This window comes from Pseudophryne corroboree, chromosome 7 (genome assembly GCF_028390025.1).
Source record: "Pseudophryne corroboree isolate aPseCor3 chromosome 7, aPseCor3.hap2, whole genome shotgun sequence".
In the NCBI taxonomy this organism is placed as follows: Eukaryota; Metazoa; Chordata; class Amphibia; order Anura; family Myobatrachidae; genus Pseudophryne; species Pseudophryne corroboree.
In genome coordinates this window covers 47812383-47833004 of record NC_086450.1, presented here as the reverse complement: position 1 = coordinate 47833004, position 20622 = coordinate 47812383, and the positions used below count along the sequence as shown (strand labels likewise).

Here is a 20622-nt window from a genome sequence, read left to right as displayed (position 1 = left end):
CAGCCATCTTGGGTGACCTACTTCAGATACACTGTGAGGCAGAGCCGGCCCTAACCAGTATGATGCCCTAGGCAAGATTTTGGCTGGTGCCCCCTAGCACCGCCACTAGTTCTGCAGGAGATGCCTGGCATGAGTCAGCTGGCAGCTCTGCTAACGTCTTGCGCCTTTTGTTTCTGAAAATGCATCTTATTTGCATTACTATGTGGCTAGGATGCACAAGCAGCTTCTGCTGATTAAAATAATATGCAGCATGCCTATATCCTGTGCACAACTGCGGCTGTATCTGCATACGAAATGCTACATTACAGTGATTTCCAGGAATGCATTTGCCTAGTTTGCCTATGCCTAAGGCCGGCTCTGCTGTGAGGAATAGGCAATGCTTAGAAGAATTGACATGTAATGCGGGAAACTCTAGTAAATTTGGACCCCGGGGGCAAACACAGGGGTTGTTTCCAAATATTTGCATGGGGAAGTCTATTTAAGAAATATACTAGAGTTTGCCCAAGGTTTCACTCAAGTGGATGACTGTTATTGCTCAGCGGGACTCATTTTACAAAAAAAGTATTGTGATTTATATTTTTATATTGAACAAATTGATCACAAAATGTATTTGTAAACAATATTTGCAGTTTCTCCACGTAAAGCTGCCCATAGGAGAAGTGAGACCTACTCCTGCAGCCCTGAGCATTTGCCCCTGCGACTTGTAGATCGTCATAGCGAATCAGATGCTAATAGGAAACTGCAGGAGTTTGAATTGAAAAGGAAAATTGTTGGGGATAAGCGGTATATCTGGTAGAAATACTGTCTCACCTGCCCCACATCCCATTAGAATTCCTGCCTCAATTAGGTTCCGCTGCAGAGCAGTCACTTTAAGCCGGGATGCGTTGCATAACTTGGGCGGAGTAAAGTTCAGCAGAAGCATGATCGGAACACCAACTTTCTGTGCACCGAGTGTCAAGCGTCTGGTTTTCCCTTTATTGCTCCTCTCCCTGATGTCATATCGAGATCATACATTCCTCAGTTTCTGTCTAGGTCACTAAGCTATACAATAGTGAAAACACGGCACAAATTCACACAATAGTTTTTGCGTGATTCAGAACGAACAGACTGACAGGAAAAAAATGCAGACTGGACGCCTGTAGCCATACTGGATGTTGGGGGTAATTCCAAGTTGATCGCAGCAGGAATTTTGTTAGCAGTTGGGCAAAACCATGGTGGTCATTCCGAGTTGTTCGCTCGGTAATTTTCTTCGCATCGCAGTGATTTTCCGCTTATTGCGCATGCGTAATGTTCGCACTGCGACTGCGCCAAGTAAATTTGCTATGAAGATTGGTATTTTACTCACGGCATTAAAAGGTTTTTTCTTCGTTCTGGAGATCGGAGTGTGATTGACAGGAAGTGGGTGTTTCTGGGCGGAAACTGGCCGTTTTATGGGTGTGTGCGAAAAAACGCTACCGTTTCTGGGAAAAACGCGGGAGTGGCTGGAGAAACGGAGGAGTGTCTGGGCGAACGCTGGGTGTGTTTGTGACGTCAAACCAGGAACGACAAGCACTGAACTGATCGCAGATGCCGAGTAAGTTTGGAGCTACTCAGAAACTGCACAGAGAAGTCTTTTCGCAATATTGCGAATCTTTCGTTCGCAATTTTGATAAGCTAAGATTCACTCCCAGTAGGCGGCGGCTTAGCGTGTGCAATGCTGCTAAAAGCAGCTTGCGAGCGAACAACTCGGAATGAGGGCCCATGTGCACTGCAGGGGAGGCAGATTTAACATGTGCAGAGGGAGTTAGATTTGGGTGGGGTGTGTTCAATCTGCAATCTAATTTGCAGTGTAAAAATAAAGCAGCCAGTATTTACCCTGCACAGAAATAAAATAACCCACCCAAATCTAACTCTCTCTGCACATGTTATATCTCCCTCCCCTGCAGTGCACATGGTTTTGCCCAACTGCTAAAAAATTTCCTGCTGCGATCAACTTGCAATTACCCCCCGTTCTGTAGTGTTACAGTACGGAACATCCTTTATTGATACAGACGTCCATGTTCATGAATTGAAAATGGCAAATTGAAACACTTTAATTTTGATAGGCTGCACGGGTAATATACGTCCTTGTACATCACTTCTAATATCTCAGCCCTTAGCAAATGGAATGAACTCTGATTACTTTACAATGTGGTGATACTGAGAGGGAAAAAAGCATCTTCCGGACTGTTGCCTTGTTATTTCTGACAAAAGGAAACATTATGCTGTGCAGTCCACTTGGAATGACAGTAAATGTATTTGTTACCTTTGCTGCCGCAAAAAAAAAACTACACACACAAAGAATTAATGATTGTCTTCCCTTTAAATTGTATTTATTGTACAAAACTGTTTCTTCATAAAACCTCAGAAGTGACGCGGCAGCCATTAGAGACTGCTAATACCAGAAAGTGATGTGTAAGATTAAACCCCATGAATAACTAAACTATCTGCAGAAAGCTTATTCTAAAGCAGAACTAACCCCAACCGCTTGCAAAATTGCACAGTAACAGCACTAATGCGTACATGTCTGTCACAGCTGGGGAACCCATTAAATCAAAGCTGAATGTTCGGTCAGTCTGGACCCACTTCTACTTAATTATGTCCTTTGCAGGCAATGTACTTTTTGTGTGTACAAGAGAGAGTTGCTAACAGTGGATTTCGCTGTGCTGCCTCATGCCTTCACAGAGGCGTGAGGTGAACCAAAATTGTCCACATCTCGGGCAAATTAAATTTGGTTTTCTTGCGAACGGCAGCAGTGGTCAAACGTGAGAGGCAGGGAAGGACTCATAACAAAGGGAGAGGAATAAAATCAGGATTTGTTCTGCTGTGGGAGGCAGGAATGAGCTATTACCGCCAGTTGAAACATTATGGAGAGGTAGTAGTACAGTGTCTTGATCAGGAGAAAGAGGAGCCAAATTACTAGTGTCCGCACTCACCACTGTACAAATTGCCTTTATACTTCAGCCTCTTGCCCACATAGAATGTTAGTGTGTAATTTCTCAGACTTGTTTTTGTTTTTATTGGGTTTTTTTTATAAAGGAGACTTAGGGCCTAATTCAAACCTGATCGCAGCAGCAAACTTTTTCTCTAATGGGCAAAACCATGGGGGTCATTCCGAGTTGTTCGCTCGTTATTTTTTTCTCGCAACGGAGCGATTAGTCGCTAATGCGCATGCGCAATGTTCGCACTGCGACTGCACCAAGTAAATTGGCTATGCAGTTAGGTATTTTACTCACGGCATTACGAGGTTTTTTCTTCGTTCTGGTGATCGTAATGTGATTGACAGGAAGTGGGTGTTTCTGGGCGGAAACAGGTCGTTTTATGGGTGTGTGCGAAAAAACGCTACCGTTTCTGGGAAAAACGCGGGAGTGGCTGGAGAAACGGAGGAGTGTCTGGGCGAACGCTGGGTGTGTTTGTGACGTCAAACCAGGAACGAAACTGACTGAACTGATCGCAGATGCCGAGTAAGTCTGGAGCTACTCAGAAACTGCTAAGAAGTGTCTATTCGCAATTCTGCTAATCTTTCGTTCGCAATTTTGATAAACTAAGATTCACTCCCAGTAGGCGGCGGCTTAGCGTGTGCAAAGCTGCTAAAAGCAGCTTGCGAGCGAACAACTCGGAATGACCCCCCATGTGCAGTGCAGGTGGGGCAGATATGACATGTGCAGAAAGTGTAATGGGCCCTACACACTTGCCGATGTGTGCGGCCGATATGAACGATCTCGTTCAGTAATGAACGATAAATCATTCATATCGCTCAGTGTGTATGTACCAACGATGAACGATGCGCGTCACCGCGGTTGTTTTTACCTTATTGGGACCTCATTGTGGTTTTTTTACAATGAAGGATATCATTCCATTTGGACTATCCACCCAATTATCCTCAGAGGATTACTATCTATTCCAGTGGTTCTCAAACTGTGTGCCGTGGCACCCTGGGGTGCCTCAGGGCACTTGCAGGCGTGCCTTAGATTGGTGGTATTGGACCAAGTCAAATTATTTACGGTCAATGTATTAGGCAAAACCAGTGCCGGTGGCCGCCAATCATATAATAGACAAAAAGAAGCGAATCTTGTCCCTCATCACATAACTGACCCTAAGCAACTATTGGCCTAGGAGTGCTGTGAAAAAAATTGTGATACTCTAGGGTGCCATGATTCAAAAAAGTTTGGGAACCACTGATCTATTCTAAACCCCGGGTGTGTGGAAATACACTAAATGGTCTGTGTAAACCTATACAGGAAAATTCCATTAGATACAGCAATTTATAGAGACGTGGATCCGAACCAAACTAAAACCCGGTGTGGATCTCTTGAGGAGGTCATACAGCAGCTGGGATATAATGTCACAAATTCTCTAACAAATAACATCATCACACCACAGTCCCTCCAATTTTTCCGGGGAAGTGGGTGAGATACAAGTGGATGGCCCTCTCTCCTGAGTTGAATTAACTTTGAGTCTGCCAGACATTCCAGAAGTCTAGGCAAGTATGGGTTATGCTAATTGGTCGAGGTTGCCTTTAATATAAAGGTTACCATCTCAACATGATGAGGTGCAGATTGCAAGCGCACCTTCCAAGTAAGGACTAGGCCTTAGGCATATACCCATAGTTGCCCACTGATTTCTAGGAAACTCCCATGGAAACAAGGTAATTACCCAAGCTTGGGCTTGTTGGAGGGGCCATGGCGGGGGCTTGCCGTTTCCCCCCTTACCTTTAAAAAACAGCAGCCAGGGTGCGCTGTGGTGGGCAAAGGGAGTTTCCACTGCCTGAACAGTGTGTATGTGAGGGGAGCAATCACATGGATCAGCACCACCACTCTGGCTCTTCCCCTGGCTGAGGGGCACTTAGATACTGTTTATTTTTTTTAAATTTGTAGTGGGCGTGACAATGTCTCCACAATTAGGCTTTCCCATATGGAATCAGGGACCACACCCACTCCATGCAACACTGGATGCTCCTGAATTTGGGGAGTTCTCCCCGTTCCATTGATAGTGGGCCACTCTCCCTGCTATAAATCCAGTCATCACCGGCTATATGGAACTATTTTGCTCCCCGTAAGCTAGTGATGTGAACTAGAGACATTCTAGGAAGCCAATGCACGTGATGTAGACTTATATTTGTATATTTATGCACTACTTTCAGTCAAACAGTTAAAAAAAATTCTGACAAAACCCATATCTTGCCTAATTTTCCACATTTGTGTTGCATGGCCGAGCGCACTCACTGATAGGAAACCATTGTGTGATGCCTCATGAGGTAATACAGCGAAGTGAGTTCCACGGTTTGATAATTAACCTTCTAGCAGTGCGAGAGATCAGGAGATAAGTGGCGAGGAGGGAAAAAGATAGAGAATAATTCCTTTATTTTTCCTCAGCACAAAAGAGAAGGCAATGAATCCGTAGAATTATAATGGGGAATGTAATACAAGGACAGGCAGAGCATTGCCTGCAGGCCCAGACGTAGCAGCTCCCGCGTACAATGCTATCTCCCACTCCGGTAATGCGCAGACACCATTATACTGTATCACTAAAATGATATTTTTATTCTACCAGTCTGAACAGTATTTTCTTTTTTTAAACTTTGCCTCAATATTCTTTTATTCTGCTAAAAAAAATTATTATATTTTTTGGGAGGAATTAAACAAAAAAGTGGACAGCTTGTAACATTTTACCCAGCAGTACCCTAATGCATTTCAAACCCTGTCTGGTAGGAAGTTCTTTTCTCATTTTTACTTTTTTTTATTATAGTACCATGGTGGTCATTCCGAGTTGTTCGCTCGTTGCCGTTTTTCGCAACGCAGCGATTAGGTGGAAAATGCGCATGCGCATGGTACGCAGCGCGCATGCGCTAAGTATTTTAACACAAAACTTAGGAGATTTACACAAGCTCGAGCAACGTTTTTTCATCGCTCGAGTGATCGTAGTGTGATTGACAGGAAGTGGGTGTTTCTGGGCGGAATATAGCCGTTTTCAGGGAGTGTGCTAAAAAACACAGGCGTGCCAGGTAAAAACGCAGGAGTGGCTGGAGGAACGGGGGAGTGGCTGGCCGAACGCAGGGCGTGTCTGTGACGTCAAACCAGGAACTAAACGGACTGAGGTGATCGCAATCTAGGAATTAGTCTGGAGCTACTCAGAAACTGCAAGGAATTATTTATTAGCAGTTCTGCTAACCTCTCGTTCGCAATTCTGCAAAGCTAAGATACACTCCCAGAGGGCGGTGGCCTAGCGTGTGCAATGCTGCTAAAAGCAGCTAGCGAGCGAACAACTCGGAATGAGGGCCCATGCTAACTGTACAGAGTGAGGGAAATGGTGTATTCTACTGAAAGACACCAGTACAGACCAAAGGTCGTATTATATTGCCTTATCCCTACTGGGGTCCCTCCATGGAGTGTAGTATGGTATGCTGGCGGCCGGGCTCCCGGGGACCAGCATACCGGCGCCCGGAGCCCGACCGCCGGCATACCGACAGCGTGGCGAGCGCGAATGAGCCCCTTGTGGGCTTGCTGCGCTCGCCACGCTGCGGGCACAGTGGCGTGCTACGAGGGAGCCCCTTGTGGGCTCGCTACGCGCGCCACACTATTTATTCTCCCTCCAAGGGGGTCGTGGACCCCCACGAGGGAGAATATGTGTCGGTATGCCAGGTGTCGGGATTCCGGCGCCGGTATACTGTGCGCCGGGATCCCGACATTCGGCAACGTGAAGACCACCCCCTCCATGATGCCTCTTCCCACTTAAATCTATCCTCAACAATCATCCTCTCTCACCGAATCTGCCTTTCCATTGTGCAACCTTCTCCTCTTACTACTCTTCAACATTTCTCCACCACCCGCATCTCCAACCTCACCGCTGTCCACCCATACTTACCGCCAGTGCTCCGTGTTCTTTGTCTCCTCCACTTCAGCGACTTGGAAACTGCCTGCTCGCCAATACGATCTGTCTTTCCCATGTACTCACCACTGTCTGCTACAAGGGGTTACTCTACACTTAAGCGCCTTGAGTCCTATTGGAGAAAGAGCGCTATATAAATAAAATTATTATTATTATTATTATTACACTTCCCCCTGTACTTCTTCCGGTTAGATGTACTAAGGGGTCTATTCTTGAAGCAGTGAAAAGTGTGGAGAAGTGAGCCAGTGGAGAAGTTGCCCATGGCAACCAATCAGCATTGAAGTAACATTTATAATTTGCATACTATACAATTGTACGGAGCAGCTGATTGGTTGCCATGGGCAACTTCTCCACAGGCTCACTTCTCCACTGTTTTCACTGCTTCATGAATAGACCCCTTAAGCTTTGGAGAATGGTAAAGTGGAGAGATACAAAGTACCAACTAATCAGCTCCTAACTCATTTTGGGTGCTGTGCTAGAAAAATGAGGTAGAAGCTGATTTGTTGTCACTTTTTATCTCTCCAAGACTTGATACATCTCCCCCACCCTATCTATTGTTTTACTGCAATGTTTGTATGTATGCTTTGTACTCTTAAGATGCTTACACTGGTGCTTTGTATTTATACTGCTTACTGTACCTGTATTTATGTTATCTCTTGTACAGCGCTGCGTACACCTTGTGACGCCCACCACATAAAAGATGACAAAAATAATTAAAAAATAATGGTCTGAATAACAAAGTATTTTCGGTGACATTGTGGCTTACCAAATCCATCCACTGCTTTTCTCATTCACCATCTGGCTGAACCGCAGGGATCCAGGCCCAGGGCCCAATTTCATTTTAGTCCAGCAACAAAATCATTGGGCAAAAAATTCATAGAAGGCTGAATGCTCAGTCCCGATTGTGGCTGCTCGTTTAGAATGACCTCCTGTAACTACAGTATATACATCAGGACCGGATCCAGGGGGGGGCGAACGGGGCGAACGCCCCCCCTAACAGTCATAGCCACGCCCACTTACCTGAGGTGGGGGCTGCTGCCAGGTGATGGTGTGTGGCTGCACTGACATCCCTCCCCATCCTCCGTGTCCCTGGGGCCCCTAGCCCCATCTGCCATCATCACATGTCGTCACCCCCACCATGGGCAGTGTGTGCCACCCATCGGTGTGTTAGTAGTTACATGTGCCCGGTGTGTGTGTGCTACATAAGAAGCACATATGCAGCCTGGCAATGCTTTATATGGTCTTTAGAGCATTAATGGACAGTTGGTATGGGAAGTGGGAGGAGTAATGAGTGTAGGGGAGGAGTCAGGAATAAGTAAACCGCCCCCCCTAAAAGAAAAGTCTAGATCCGTCCCTGATATACATGTTGTAATAATGCAATATATAGTGGTCTTGTTACCGACGGGCTGTTTCTTTTGGCAATAGAGCCTATTAATTTCCTAGTGAATTAACAGACTACATTGTCTCGAATACTGCACCAGGCCACACAATGGTGTGATCACTTTGTGTATATGAATAATAGTAATAATAATAATAATAATAATAATGTGTTGATTGATCAGGGCCGAAACTAGGATTTTTGTCACCCGGGGCAAGGTAGTCATTTGACACCCCCCCCCCCCCCCCCCCCCGCAAAAAAAAATAAAAATATTTTACAATAAAAATAATAAAATAAAATAGAAAAAATAAAAAATAAATGAATAAAAATATTATATATATATATATATATATATATCTCTCTCTCTTTCAGAACTTTTTTACCTGAGAAACTGCCTTTTCTAACATAAATTTCATATCCAGGAAAAAGTGTCCCCATTTTACACAGTACGCTGGCAAGTGTCCCCATTTTACACATTGCGGCAGGCACAGGTCCCCATTTTACACATTGCGGCAGGCACAGGTCCCCATTTTACACAGTACGCTGGCAAGTGTCCCCATTTTACACAGTACGCTGGCAAGTGTCCCCATTTTACACATTGCGGCAGACAGGTGTCCCCATTTTACACATTGCGGCAGGAAAAAGTGTCCCCATTTTACACATTGCGGCAGGAAAAAGTGTCCCCATTTTACACATTGCGGCAGGAAAAAGTGTCCCCATTTTACACATTGCGGCAGGCACAGGTCCCCATTTTACACAGTACGCTGGCAAGTGTCCCCATTTTACACATTGCGGCAGGCACAGGTCCCCATTTTACACAGTACGCTGGCAAGTGTCCCCATTTTACACATTGCGGCAGGCACAGGTCCCCATTTTACACAGTACGCTGGCAAGTGTCCCCATTTTACACATAGCGGCAGGCACAGGTCCCCATTTTACACAGTACGCTGGCAAGTGTCCCCATTTTACACATAGCGGCAGGCACAGGTCCCCATTTTACACAGTACGCTGGCAAGTGTCCCCATTTTACACATAGCGGCAGGCACAGGTCCCCATTTTACACAGTACGCTGGCAAGTGTCCCCATTTTACACATTGCGGCAGGCACAGGTCCCCATTTTACACAGTACGCTGGCAAGTGTCCCCATTTTACACATAGCGGCAGGCACAGGTCCCCATTTTACACAGTACGCTGGCAAGTGTCCCCATTTTACACATAGCGGCAGGCACAGGTCCCCATTTTACACAGTACGCTGGCAAGTGTCCCCATTTTACACATAGCGGCAGGCACAGGTCCCCATTTTACACAGTACGCTGGCAAGTGTCCCCATTTTACACATAGCGGCAGGCACAGGTCCCCATTTTACACATAGCGGCAGGCACAGGTTCCCATTTTACACATAGCGGCAGGCACAGGTCCCCATTTTACACATTGCGGCAGGTGGTGGAGGGAGAGAGAGAGAGGAAGGGAGAGGGGCTGACTTACATTTGAAGCGGTTCTCGCCGCTCTTCAGCCGCCTCTCCCTCCTCGTCTGCGCGGCTCCGGGCTCCCCCTTCTCCCTCCTCCGGCGGGGTTTCGTGGAATGACGCGTTTGCGCCGTGACGTCACGACGCAATCGCGTCATTCCGCGAAACCCCGCCCCCCGAGCTGGGCACTCGGGAGAAGGGGGTTTTTAAAAGTAAGTGCCGTGGCGGGTGTTAGGGGGTCTCGGCGCCCCCTCCAATCTGGCGCCCAGGTCGCCTGCCCCCCTAGCCCCCCCCTAGTTTCGGCCCTGGATTGATGATAATAATTACAATGTTATTAGGTAGCACTGCCATTAATCCGCACTTGCTAGTCTATTGAATGATTGTTACATTGTGTTTCTGTCCCAGACCTTTTGTACTCTAGAACACACCTTAGTATTTACATATCCAAAATAGTGTGCCTGCCCTTCTGAAGAGATACGACTGATGTTTTCCTAGGCAGTCATTCCTAATCCCCTTTGTTATAAATCAATTTACACTCATTAAGTGTGTGCATCGTCCTCCAGTAGCTTCCTAATAATAATTATCATTATTACTGATTAAAGTAATAATATATGTGCCAGATGGAGCCTTCTAAACACCTTTCCTCCTTCCCCCTCCCACCCCGCTTTCTACCCAACCCTTTTAGACAGAAATAATTTTGCGCTATGTTGCTGTAATGAGTTTATGGTCAGAATAAGCAGATGGCCCAGCGACAGTGAAGTCTGCATGATAGGATTCCTTCAACACCACCCGAGAATGGTACCAGTCTCTCAGTTTACAGATTCTAGTAACACAAATGTTACTTTTTTCATTACATTGTAGGCAAATAAACACCAATCAGCCATAACATTAATATCACTGACAGGTGAAGTGAATAACATTGATTATCTCATTACAATGGCACCTGTCAAGGGATTGGATATATTTGGCAACACGTGAACACTAAGGGGTTAATTATGGATAGTGTAATGGTTAGCATTACTGCCGCACAACACTGAGGTCATGGGTTCGATTCCCACCATGGCCCTAACTGTGTGGAGTTTGTATATTCTCCCCGTACTTGCGTGGGTTTCATTCGGGTACTCCGGTTTCCTCCCACAATCCAAAAAAATACTGGTAGGTTAATTGGCTCTGTACAAAATTAACCCTAGCGTGAATGTGTGTGCGTGTACATGTTGTAGGGAATATAGATTGTAAGCTCCACTGGGACAAGGACTGATGTGAATGGGCAATTCTCTGTAAAGCGCTGCGGAATATGTGTGCGCTATATAAATAACTGGTAATGATAATTCAGATCTGATCGTAGCGGCAAATTTGTTGGTAGTTGGACAAAACCATGGCCCTCATTCCGAGTTGTTTGCTCGCTAGCTGCTTTTAGCAGCATTGCACACGCTAGGCCGCCGCCCTCTGGGAGTGTATCTTAGCTTAGCAGAATTGCGAACGAAAGATTAGCAGAATTGCGAATAAATAATTCTTAGCAGTTTCTGAGTAGCTCGAGACTAACTCCTACACTGCGATCAGCTCAGCCCGTTTCGTTCCTGGTTTGACGTCACAAACACGCCCTGCGTTTGGCCAGCCACTCCCCCGTTTCTCCAGACACTCCTGCGTTTTATCCTGGCACGCCTGCGTTTTTCCGCACACTCCCAGAAAATGGTCAGTTTCCGCCCAGAAACACCCACTTCCTGTCAATCACACTCCGATCACTTCAACGATGAAAATTCTTCGTTCGGACGTGAATAAATCTACTAAGTTTTGTGCTAAAATACTTAGTGCATGCGCACTGCGTACCATGTGCATGCGCATTTTTGCCTTAATCGCTGCATTGCGAAAATCGGCAACGAGCTAACAACTCGGACTGACCCCCCCATGTGCACTGCAGGGGGAGCAGATATAACATGTGCAGAGAGAGTTAGATTTGAGTGGGTTATATTGTTTCTGTGCAGGGTAAATACTGGCTGCTTTATTTTTACACTGCAATTTAGATTTCAGTTTGAACACACCCCACCCAAATCTAACTCTCTCTGCACATGTTACATCTGCCCCACCTGCAGTGCACATGGGCCCTCATTCCGAGTTGTTCGCTAGCTACTTTCGTTCGCTGCGCAATGATCAGGCAAAAAAAATCGTCATTTCTGCGCATGCGTATTATTACAACGAACGATGTAGTTTCACACAAGGTCTAGCGTAGCTTTTCAGTCGCACTGCTGGCCGCAGAGTGACTGACAGGAAGAGGGCGTTTCTGGGTGTCAACTGACCGTTTTCAGGGAGTGATTGGAAAAACGCAGGCGTGCCAGAAAAAACGCAGGTGTGGCAGAAAAAAAGCAGCCGTAGCTGGGCGAACGCAGGGCGTGTTCGTGACGTCAAAACAGGAACTGAATGGTCTGAAGCTACTCTGAAACTGCACAAAATTATTTTGTAGTCGCTCTGCGATCCTTTCGTTCGCACTTCTGCTAAGCTAAAATACACTCCCAGTGGGCGGCGGCATAGCGTTTGCACGGCTGCTAAAAACTGCTAACGAGCGATCAACTCGGAATGAGGGCCATGGTTTGGCCCAGCTGCTAACAAATTTGCTGCTACGATCAGGTCTGAATTACCCCCTAAGTTCTTGAAGTTGATGTGTTGGAAGCAGGAAAATGGGCAAGTGTAAGGGATCTGATTGACTTTGACAAGAGACAAATTGTGATGGCTAAACGCCTGGGTATGAGCATAATAGTAGGTCTTGTGGGGTGTTATCAGTATGCAGTGGTTAGTAAGTGTGGCGGGCACTTTTCGTGTTTTGTGTTTTCGTTTTGGATATGGATCCCCGCTCGTGTTTTGGATCTGGATTGGTTTTGCCAAAACCACCCTTTTGGGTTTTGGTTTTGGAGCTGAATGATTTAGAAAAAAACAAAACATAAAAACAGCTAAAATCACATAATTTGGGGATCATTTTGATCCTACGGTATTATTAACCTCAATAACATTCATTTCCACTAATTCTGAACACCTCACAGTATTGTTTTTAGGCCAAAAGGTTGCACCGAGGTAGCTGGGTGACTAAGCTAAGCGATACAAGTGTGTGGCACAAACACCTGGCCCATCTAGGAGTGGCACTGCAGTGGCAGACAGGATGGCAGTTTTAAAAACTAGGCCCCAAAGAGCACATGATGCAAAGATGTAAAAGAGGTGCACCGAGGTTGCTGCATGACTAAGCTAAGCGACACAAGTGTGCAGCACAAACACCTGGCCCATCTAGGCGTGGCACTGCAGTATCAGACAGGATGGCAGTTTTAAAAAATAGGCCCCAAACAGCACATCATGCAAAGAAACAAAAGAGGCGCAAGATGGAATTGTCCATGGGCCCTCCCACCCACCCTTATGTTGTATTAACAGGACGTGTGCACTTTAACAAACCAATCATTTCAGCGACAGGGTCTGCCACACGACTGTGACTGAAATGACTGATTTGTATGGGCCCCCACCAAAAAAGAAGCAATTAATCTCTCTTTGTACAAACTGGCTCTACAATGGCAAGATGTCGTCCTCATCCTCAGATCCCCCTCCCCCCCTTCAGTGTTTACATCCTCACCCTCACATAGAAATAATATTCAAACAAACAAACCACATCATTTAGGTGTGAGAGGACAGGCTACGCCAAAGTTTCTGAACTTGACAATGACTTATGATGAATGCGCTGCACATGACGTATAAGGCAGGATGTTCCTAAGTGGTCAACCTTACTTATTATGGATTGACAAAGGCAACAGATGGCTTGACACCTGTTGTCCGGATTTGTGGAGAAATAATTCCACATCAAAGAGGTGGCTTTTTTGGTATTTTGCCCAGGCATGACAATGGGCTTTTTCATCCTATGGCCAGCCACTGTCTCCACTGGTGCCTTATTCAAAAAACCACATCACCATCAGAATCCTCATCGTCAAATTCCTCTGCAGCGCCAGCTACACCCATATCCTCCTCATCCTGGTGTACTTCTACAGTGACATCCTCAATCTCAATATCAGCAACTGGACTGGCGGTGCTCCTCCAAGCACTTGCAGGGAAAGTGCAAATGGTGGTAGGAGCCTCCTTTTCCCATACAGTGTTGTGAAGGTCAGGCCTAGACATCGCAACCGCAGACAGTGCCAGCACCCCTGTATTTTCACAACATCCCTGTTATTTTACAGCATACAAGACAGGGCCAGTGTACATTGATTTTCACTGCACCCTAGAATTATTACAGCATACAAGACAGGGCCAGGGTACATTGATTTTCACTGCACCCTAGAATTATTACAGCATACAAGACAGGGCCAGTGTACATTGATTTTCACTGCACCCCTGAATTTTTATAACATATAGGGCCAGTGTAATGTTATTTGAACAGCAACACCCCTATATTTTACAGCATACAGCAGTGTGCTTTTAATTTGTAACAACTGCACCCCTGAATTTTTATAGCATACTGGGCCAGTGTAATGTTATTTAAACAGCAGCACCCCTATATATTTACAGCATACAGCAGTGTACGTTTACATTTTAACAACTGCACCCCTAAATTTTTACAACATACAGGGCCAGCAGCACCCCTATATTTGACAGCATGCAGCAGTGTACTTTAACATTTTAACAACTGCACCCCTAAATTTTTACAACATACAGGGCCAGCAGCACCCCTATATTTGACAGCATGCAGGAGCAGTGTGATTTTAATTTGTAAGAACTGCACCCCTGAATTTCTATAGTAGACAGGGCCAGTGTAATGTTATTAAGACATCAGCACCCCTATATTTGACAGCATACAGGAGCAGTGTGCTTTTAATTTGTAAGATCTGCACCCCTGAATTTTTTATAGCAGACAGGGCCAGTGTAATGTTATGAAGACATCAGCACCCCTATATTTTACAGTGCCCCTGCCCCCTACAACACAGTGACAGCCAGGACAGCAACACCCATGTACAGCTGCAGCACATGAAACACCAGTGACAGCCAGGGCAGCACCCCTAACACAGCACAGGTACACCACAATGACTGCAGCAGCACCCCTACAGTGCACACACTAACCCCACCCGACGCCACCACCCACAGAGAGACAGAGGTCTGTCTCCCTCACTCTCCAAGTCCGTAGTGAAAATGGCGGCGACGTGCGGCTGTTTATATGGGATCCAAATCCTGTGAGGATCCGACAGCGGGATGATAACATTTTGCCTCTTTCTGGTTACCGAATCTGGCGGGAAGTCCCGAGCCGGACTCGGATCCTGACTCGGAGTGTGAAGTTCGGGGGGGTTCGGTTCTCAGGGAACTGAACCTACTCATCTCTAGTTAGTACCTACCAAAAGTGGTCCAAGGAAGGGGTTGGGTATGATTTGCCGGTGGTCAGGATGCCGGCGGTCAGAATACTTACCTTCCCCCCCTGGTCCCCTAACCCCCCCTTGCTGCAGCCTAAACCTAACCCCGACCACCCCTCCGCCTCCCATAGCCTAACCCTCACTTCCTGCAGCCTAAACCTAATTCTAACTATCCCCCCATCCCCTCGCCTGCAGCCTAAACCTGACCCCTCTGGGGTGCAGCCTAACTTTAACCCTCCCCCCCAAAGTCTAAACCTAACTTCCCCCACAGCTTACCACTTCGGCACAGCGGTGTGTGGACACTTGGGATCCTGGCTGTCGGGATTCCAGCGTTGCGCTGCAGACCCTATTCAGAATGCCGTTGTCTGCATTCTGAATAGTGTCGGGGTTCCAGCGTCGGTATTCTGACTACCGCGATCACGACCGCCGGGATCCTGACCAGATCCTCAAGGAAGAGCAACTGATGAACCAGCAATTAGGGTCATGGATGCCAAGGCTCAATGAAACGCGTGGGAAGCAAAGACTACTGTAGCACAAATTGCTGAAAAAGTTAACGATGGCTATGATAGAAAGGTGTCAGAACACACAGTGCATCGCACGTTTCCACAGACCGGTCATTGTGCCCATGCTGATCCCTGTCCACCACCAAAAGCACCTAGAATGGGCACGTGGGCATCAGAACTAGACCATGGAGAAAAGGAAGAAGGTGGCCTGGTCTGATGAATCACATTTTCTTTTAAATTCTTGCTACTTTGACACGTACCACCTACAGAACCTAAGCACTGTGCACCCCTTCATGGCAAGGGTATTCCCTGATGGCAGAGGCTTCTTTCAGCAGGATAATGCACCCTGCCACACTGCAATATTTATTCAGGAATGGTTTGAGGAACATGATAAAGAGTTCAAGGTGTTGACTTGGCCTCCAAATTCCCCAGATCTCAATCCGATTGAGCATCTCCGGTATGTGCTGGAAAAACAAGTCCGTGTCATGGGGACCCATCTCGTAACTTACAGGAATGAAAAGAACTGGTGATAACGTAGATACCACAGGACACCTTCAGAGTTCAAGCGGGGTCCATTAGTCAACAGGTCACAGCTGTTTTGGCGGCACAAGGGGACCTACACAATAGTAGGCAGGTGGTTTTAATGTTGTGGCTGATTGGTGTATATTCTCCTAGACAGTACCATGTAAATACAATGTTAATGATGCAGTATATATCAGTATATATTAGTTTCCAGATAAGTATCTGGATCTCTTGTATTACTTCACTTCATATCAGAGTTGTCAACCCATGGACATCTTTTTTGCTTTCAATGCAAATGGGATTTACTGGCATTACAGTAGTATGAATTGTAAAGTAAAGGCTTGTGCTTCCTTTTCTCTTGTGATATCATACACCTAGTAGTCTACCCTCCTGGAATGTCTGGGATACTCCCGAATTTTTGGGTCCGCTCCCGGACTACTTAGAGAGTAGACTAGACTCCTGGAACCACCCATTTTCCTAGTAAAGTGGTTAGTCCGGTGGCTTGATGATGTGATTTGTGGCACATTGGTAGCAGGGTCATGATTGACAAATTAATTCAACACCTATAAAGAAACTACAGTGGCTCTAATAAATAACTGAAAAGTTAAAAACTGCTAGGCCAATGGGCTGGAGAATGTGGGTGCTGGGCGCACAGATATTGGTGTAGAGGTAGATCAGGCAAGTATTGGGGCAATTCCCCATTCTTCTGATGCCTGAGGTGAGGGATCAGGGAAATCCAACATGTTGAAAATCATCTATTTGTCAATTCCGACCACAAAATAATGGGGATTGGTGAGTCAGGGATTTTCAACATGCTGTTTTTTGCCAATTTTCTCAATGGATCGCCAATCATCGATGTTTGCCAATCTGCGGATGGGATCGCAGATTGGGATAACGGGGAATGAAGCTGTAGATGTGTAGCCCGCATTAGAGTGGGGGTTATATTGCTAATGGGAAAGGATGGGGGCGATGCTGAAACGACAATCATATTTCATATTGGAAACAGGTGCAATATAATGGGTTTGTATGTACCATAATAATATTCAAATAAACACGTTTCAATGAGTATAAAACCTAAATCACTTAATAAAAAATAAATAAAAATGTCTGCCACTCAAGGTTATTACACAAAGAACTCCAGAGTTGGCGATGCGCTAGGATGGGGATAGAAGACCTCTCTAAAAGCCAGACTCCAGGAATAAACAACAATGCAGTAATGTGAAATCATCAGCGGCGATTGATTCTCAATAGCAAAATAAACAGTCTACGGAGTGTGAAAGAATGAAGGTTCTTTTACTGACTAGTATATAAGCAGCATGCCATTGTGAGCCACAGCTATCTGATGGAAGGAAACCAGCTCGTACAATATAAGATATGCACCCACATCTTAATAGTTCTAGACAATAGAGGCTCTGCTACCATATAGGGAATTCTTGCTGGATTGCAGCCATAGTGCAAACACCTATCTAATGTTTTTCTGTAATTAAAGGGAATATCTATGAAAATGTGTAAATAGGATTATAAATAAATATATAATTGCACTCACAGTCTATAGAGTGTAATTCATCGCAATGATATGTCTTACTGTTTATATTATTGTTCTCAGGTGGGAAATGTCCGAAAGCGTGTCCTGAACACTGCTGGGGGCCGTCAGAGAACCAGTGCCAAAGACGTGAGTACTGTAGAACTTTTCTCTCTCTCTCGCTCTCTCTCTATTTTCGCACAGTATCCTGTTGCTATATAAAATAGTGTGTTATCGTTAGATAAATGCCCACCCACTGTAGCTTGTTGGAGGTAGTCCTTCCCAGTGTCGGACTGGCCCACGGGGGTACAGCGGAAACCACCGGTAGGCCCCACTGCCTGGGGGCCCCTCCTCCTCTAGGGATCAGGTTCTAGATTGTGCGCTTGAATTATATATTATACATATGTTACCTTATACTGCACAGGATACAGTGCATCGCTGTCATTAATCTGGCACATCATTATCATGCATGCACTAGCATTAATTACTCTATAAATTATCAAGGAGTCCAGACCAGGTACTCTATAATGGTTAGCCAAACCTTTGTGGTGGCTGGCCACACCCCCTTTGTAGGCTGGCCACACCTCTAAGCATGGGCCCCTACCACTGCATACCCCCGGTGGGCCCTTCATGCTCCAGTTCGACGCTGGTCCTTCCCCTGACGATGACACTCTTGCTCCTTACCAGACTGTTCAGATTGACAGGTGAAGGATCAGAGACGTCTCCATGCTAGAGATTGCACTGGGTGGGAGATTTAAAACTTCTAGAGACCCACAGGAGGAGATGTACTAAGCAGGGTCGTCTTAACAGCATTGTAGGCAATGCACTGGGGCCCCTACTCACCCATTCACGGGAACAAATAGAAAATAAAAGTTACCCCTCCTGCAGTCCTGTGCCATCTCTACACATGATGCTTCCATACAGTAAATGGCTGTCAGCACTCTGATTTGTCGTTAGATCCAGAGATCCACCAATCAGCATGCTGGCAGCCATTCACTGTCTGGCTGCAGGCTGGGAGGCAGGTAGAGATCGCTGCCTGGCTTCTATGATTGTGTGTAATTCACAATCTGAACAGCCGGGCAGCATTCTCTGTAAATATACCAAAACAAAGAGTGAGGCCGCGCTGAAATATGTCAGTAAATAAACAATTTGTAAGAGCGTTTCCAATACTAGGTATCACAATTTATTATATAAAAGAAAAATTCATATTAAAAATCAATAGACCATAAAACTGCATGCATATCATTAAATGTAAAAGTATGGATTCATACGTAGGTTAAGGTGATATTACCCAATAAGTCAGGAACTGGGTAGGGATGTTAGATGGATGGTTCCGTTCCAAGAATATTCCCCTGTAGCTGTATGATTAGTCCAGTGTGGCGAAAATCTCTGGAGGTGAACAATGTCCAGACGGAGGTATGTGAGGAGCCGTTAGAGGATGGAATGCTCCAGTGCCTTATTGGTGAGCTCTTCATGCAACACGGTGTAGACAAACCTCCTTGATACAATTCTGGTTATGTGGTTCTCCAAGATAGAGTGAGTAGCTGGAAATATCAGGGGATGGACCGGTCCTCCGCTCCTACGTTCCTGGTTTTGATCCTGAAACAACTGACGCGTTTCGCTGCATTCAGCTAGCAGCTTTTTCAAAGATACCTTTGAAAAAGCTGCTATCTGAATGCAGCGAAACGCAACATGGGATCCCGGGGATTGGCGTTTCCCTGTGTGGCCGGCCCCATCGCCCCGCCCTCCCCACACACATAACTCACCGGAAACTGTGGGCGTGCGGGTGGTACACATCATCAGCTCTCTCACTGCGGCGTGTCACAGCGCAGCATGACCTCTCACTGCACGTCACGCTGGGGAGCCGGGAGGAGGAAGCCAGGCAGCGTCTGAGCGTCCTGAGGGCGCTCAACGCAGACGCTCAATGCAGACGCTCAACGCTGATCCCTCAATCCCCGGGATTGGAGCTTCCAATCCCGGTATTGAATCCCGGCCATTTTTGGCCCTAAATTCCGGGATCCCGCCGATCCCGGGATTGGCCTCCCTACCGACCACTGCTCGAAGGCCCATAGATTCATGTGGCCCTGGGCATCTGCCCAGTGTGCCCATACGTTAAGATGGCCCTAGTACTAAGCCTTGGGTAGAGATAAAGTACCAGCCAATCAGCTTCTAGCTATCATATTACAGGCTCTGTTTGAAAAATGACAGGAGCTGATTGGTTGGTACTTTGGGGTCTATTCATGAAGCAGTGAAAAGTGTGGAGAAGTGAGTCAGTGGAAAAGTTGCCCATGGCAACCAATCAGCATTGACGTAACATTTATAATTTGCATGCTTTAAAATTAAACAGAGCAGCTGATTGGTACTTCTCCACTGGCTCACTTCTCCACTCGTTTCACTGCTTCATAAATAGATCCCTTAATCTCTCTCCACTTTATCTCTCTCCAAGTCTTAGTACATCTGCCCCAAAATGTTCAACACCTCAATAGACAGCAATAGACAAACAAAAAGATACAGTATTACAGTATTTGTATTACGGCTATCCAGGGAATGTGAATACCCAGAATGACTTTAGGTACCTACACATTTAGCGATGTGCAAGAGCGATATGAACGATCTCGTTCAGTAATGAACGAAAAATCGTTCATATCGCTCAGTGTGTATGCACCAACGATGAACGAATGGCGTCCACACAGTTGTTCATCGATGGTTTTCCGTCGTTTCGCAATGCAAGTCAATTTGGATGTTATCGACATCGATCATCGTCCAAATTGAATACATCACCAAGTGAGTAGGGCCCTTTAGTTCCAACCGCACTGAAAGCTCTCTGCATGTACTGTCAATTGATGTGGCAGGATATCTGTTATTGTTTTAGAGTGGGGGTACAAGGGAAGGGACTGTGAAAAATGTGCTACTTTGTGGGGATAATTAAAAAGGGTGGAAATCATAATTACCTAACTTCAAA

The 20622-nt window shown here is 46.0% G+C and overlaps 1 protein-coding gene across 3 annotated transcripts in view; it reads left to right on the top strand.

Annotated features, from left to right (window-relative positions):
• ERBB4 (erb-b2 receptor tyrosine kinase 4) overlaps positions 1–20622 on the top strand; it is a 1260323-nt gene that overhangs the window by 861455 nt on the left and 378246 nt on the right. For all 3 annotated transcript variants that reach the window (XM_063933142.1, XM_063933143.1, XM_063933141.1), the window contains exon 5: positions 17745–17810. In XM_063933142.1, the coding sequence (XP_063789212.1) occupies positions 17745–17810 (66 nt within the window). The remainder of the gene's footprint in view (positions 1–17744; positions 17811–20622) is intronic.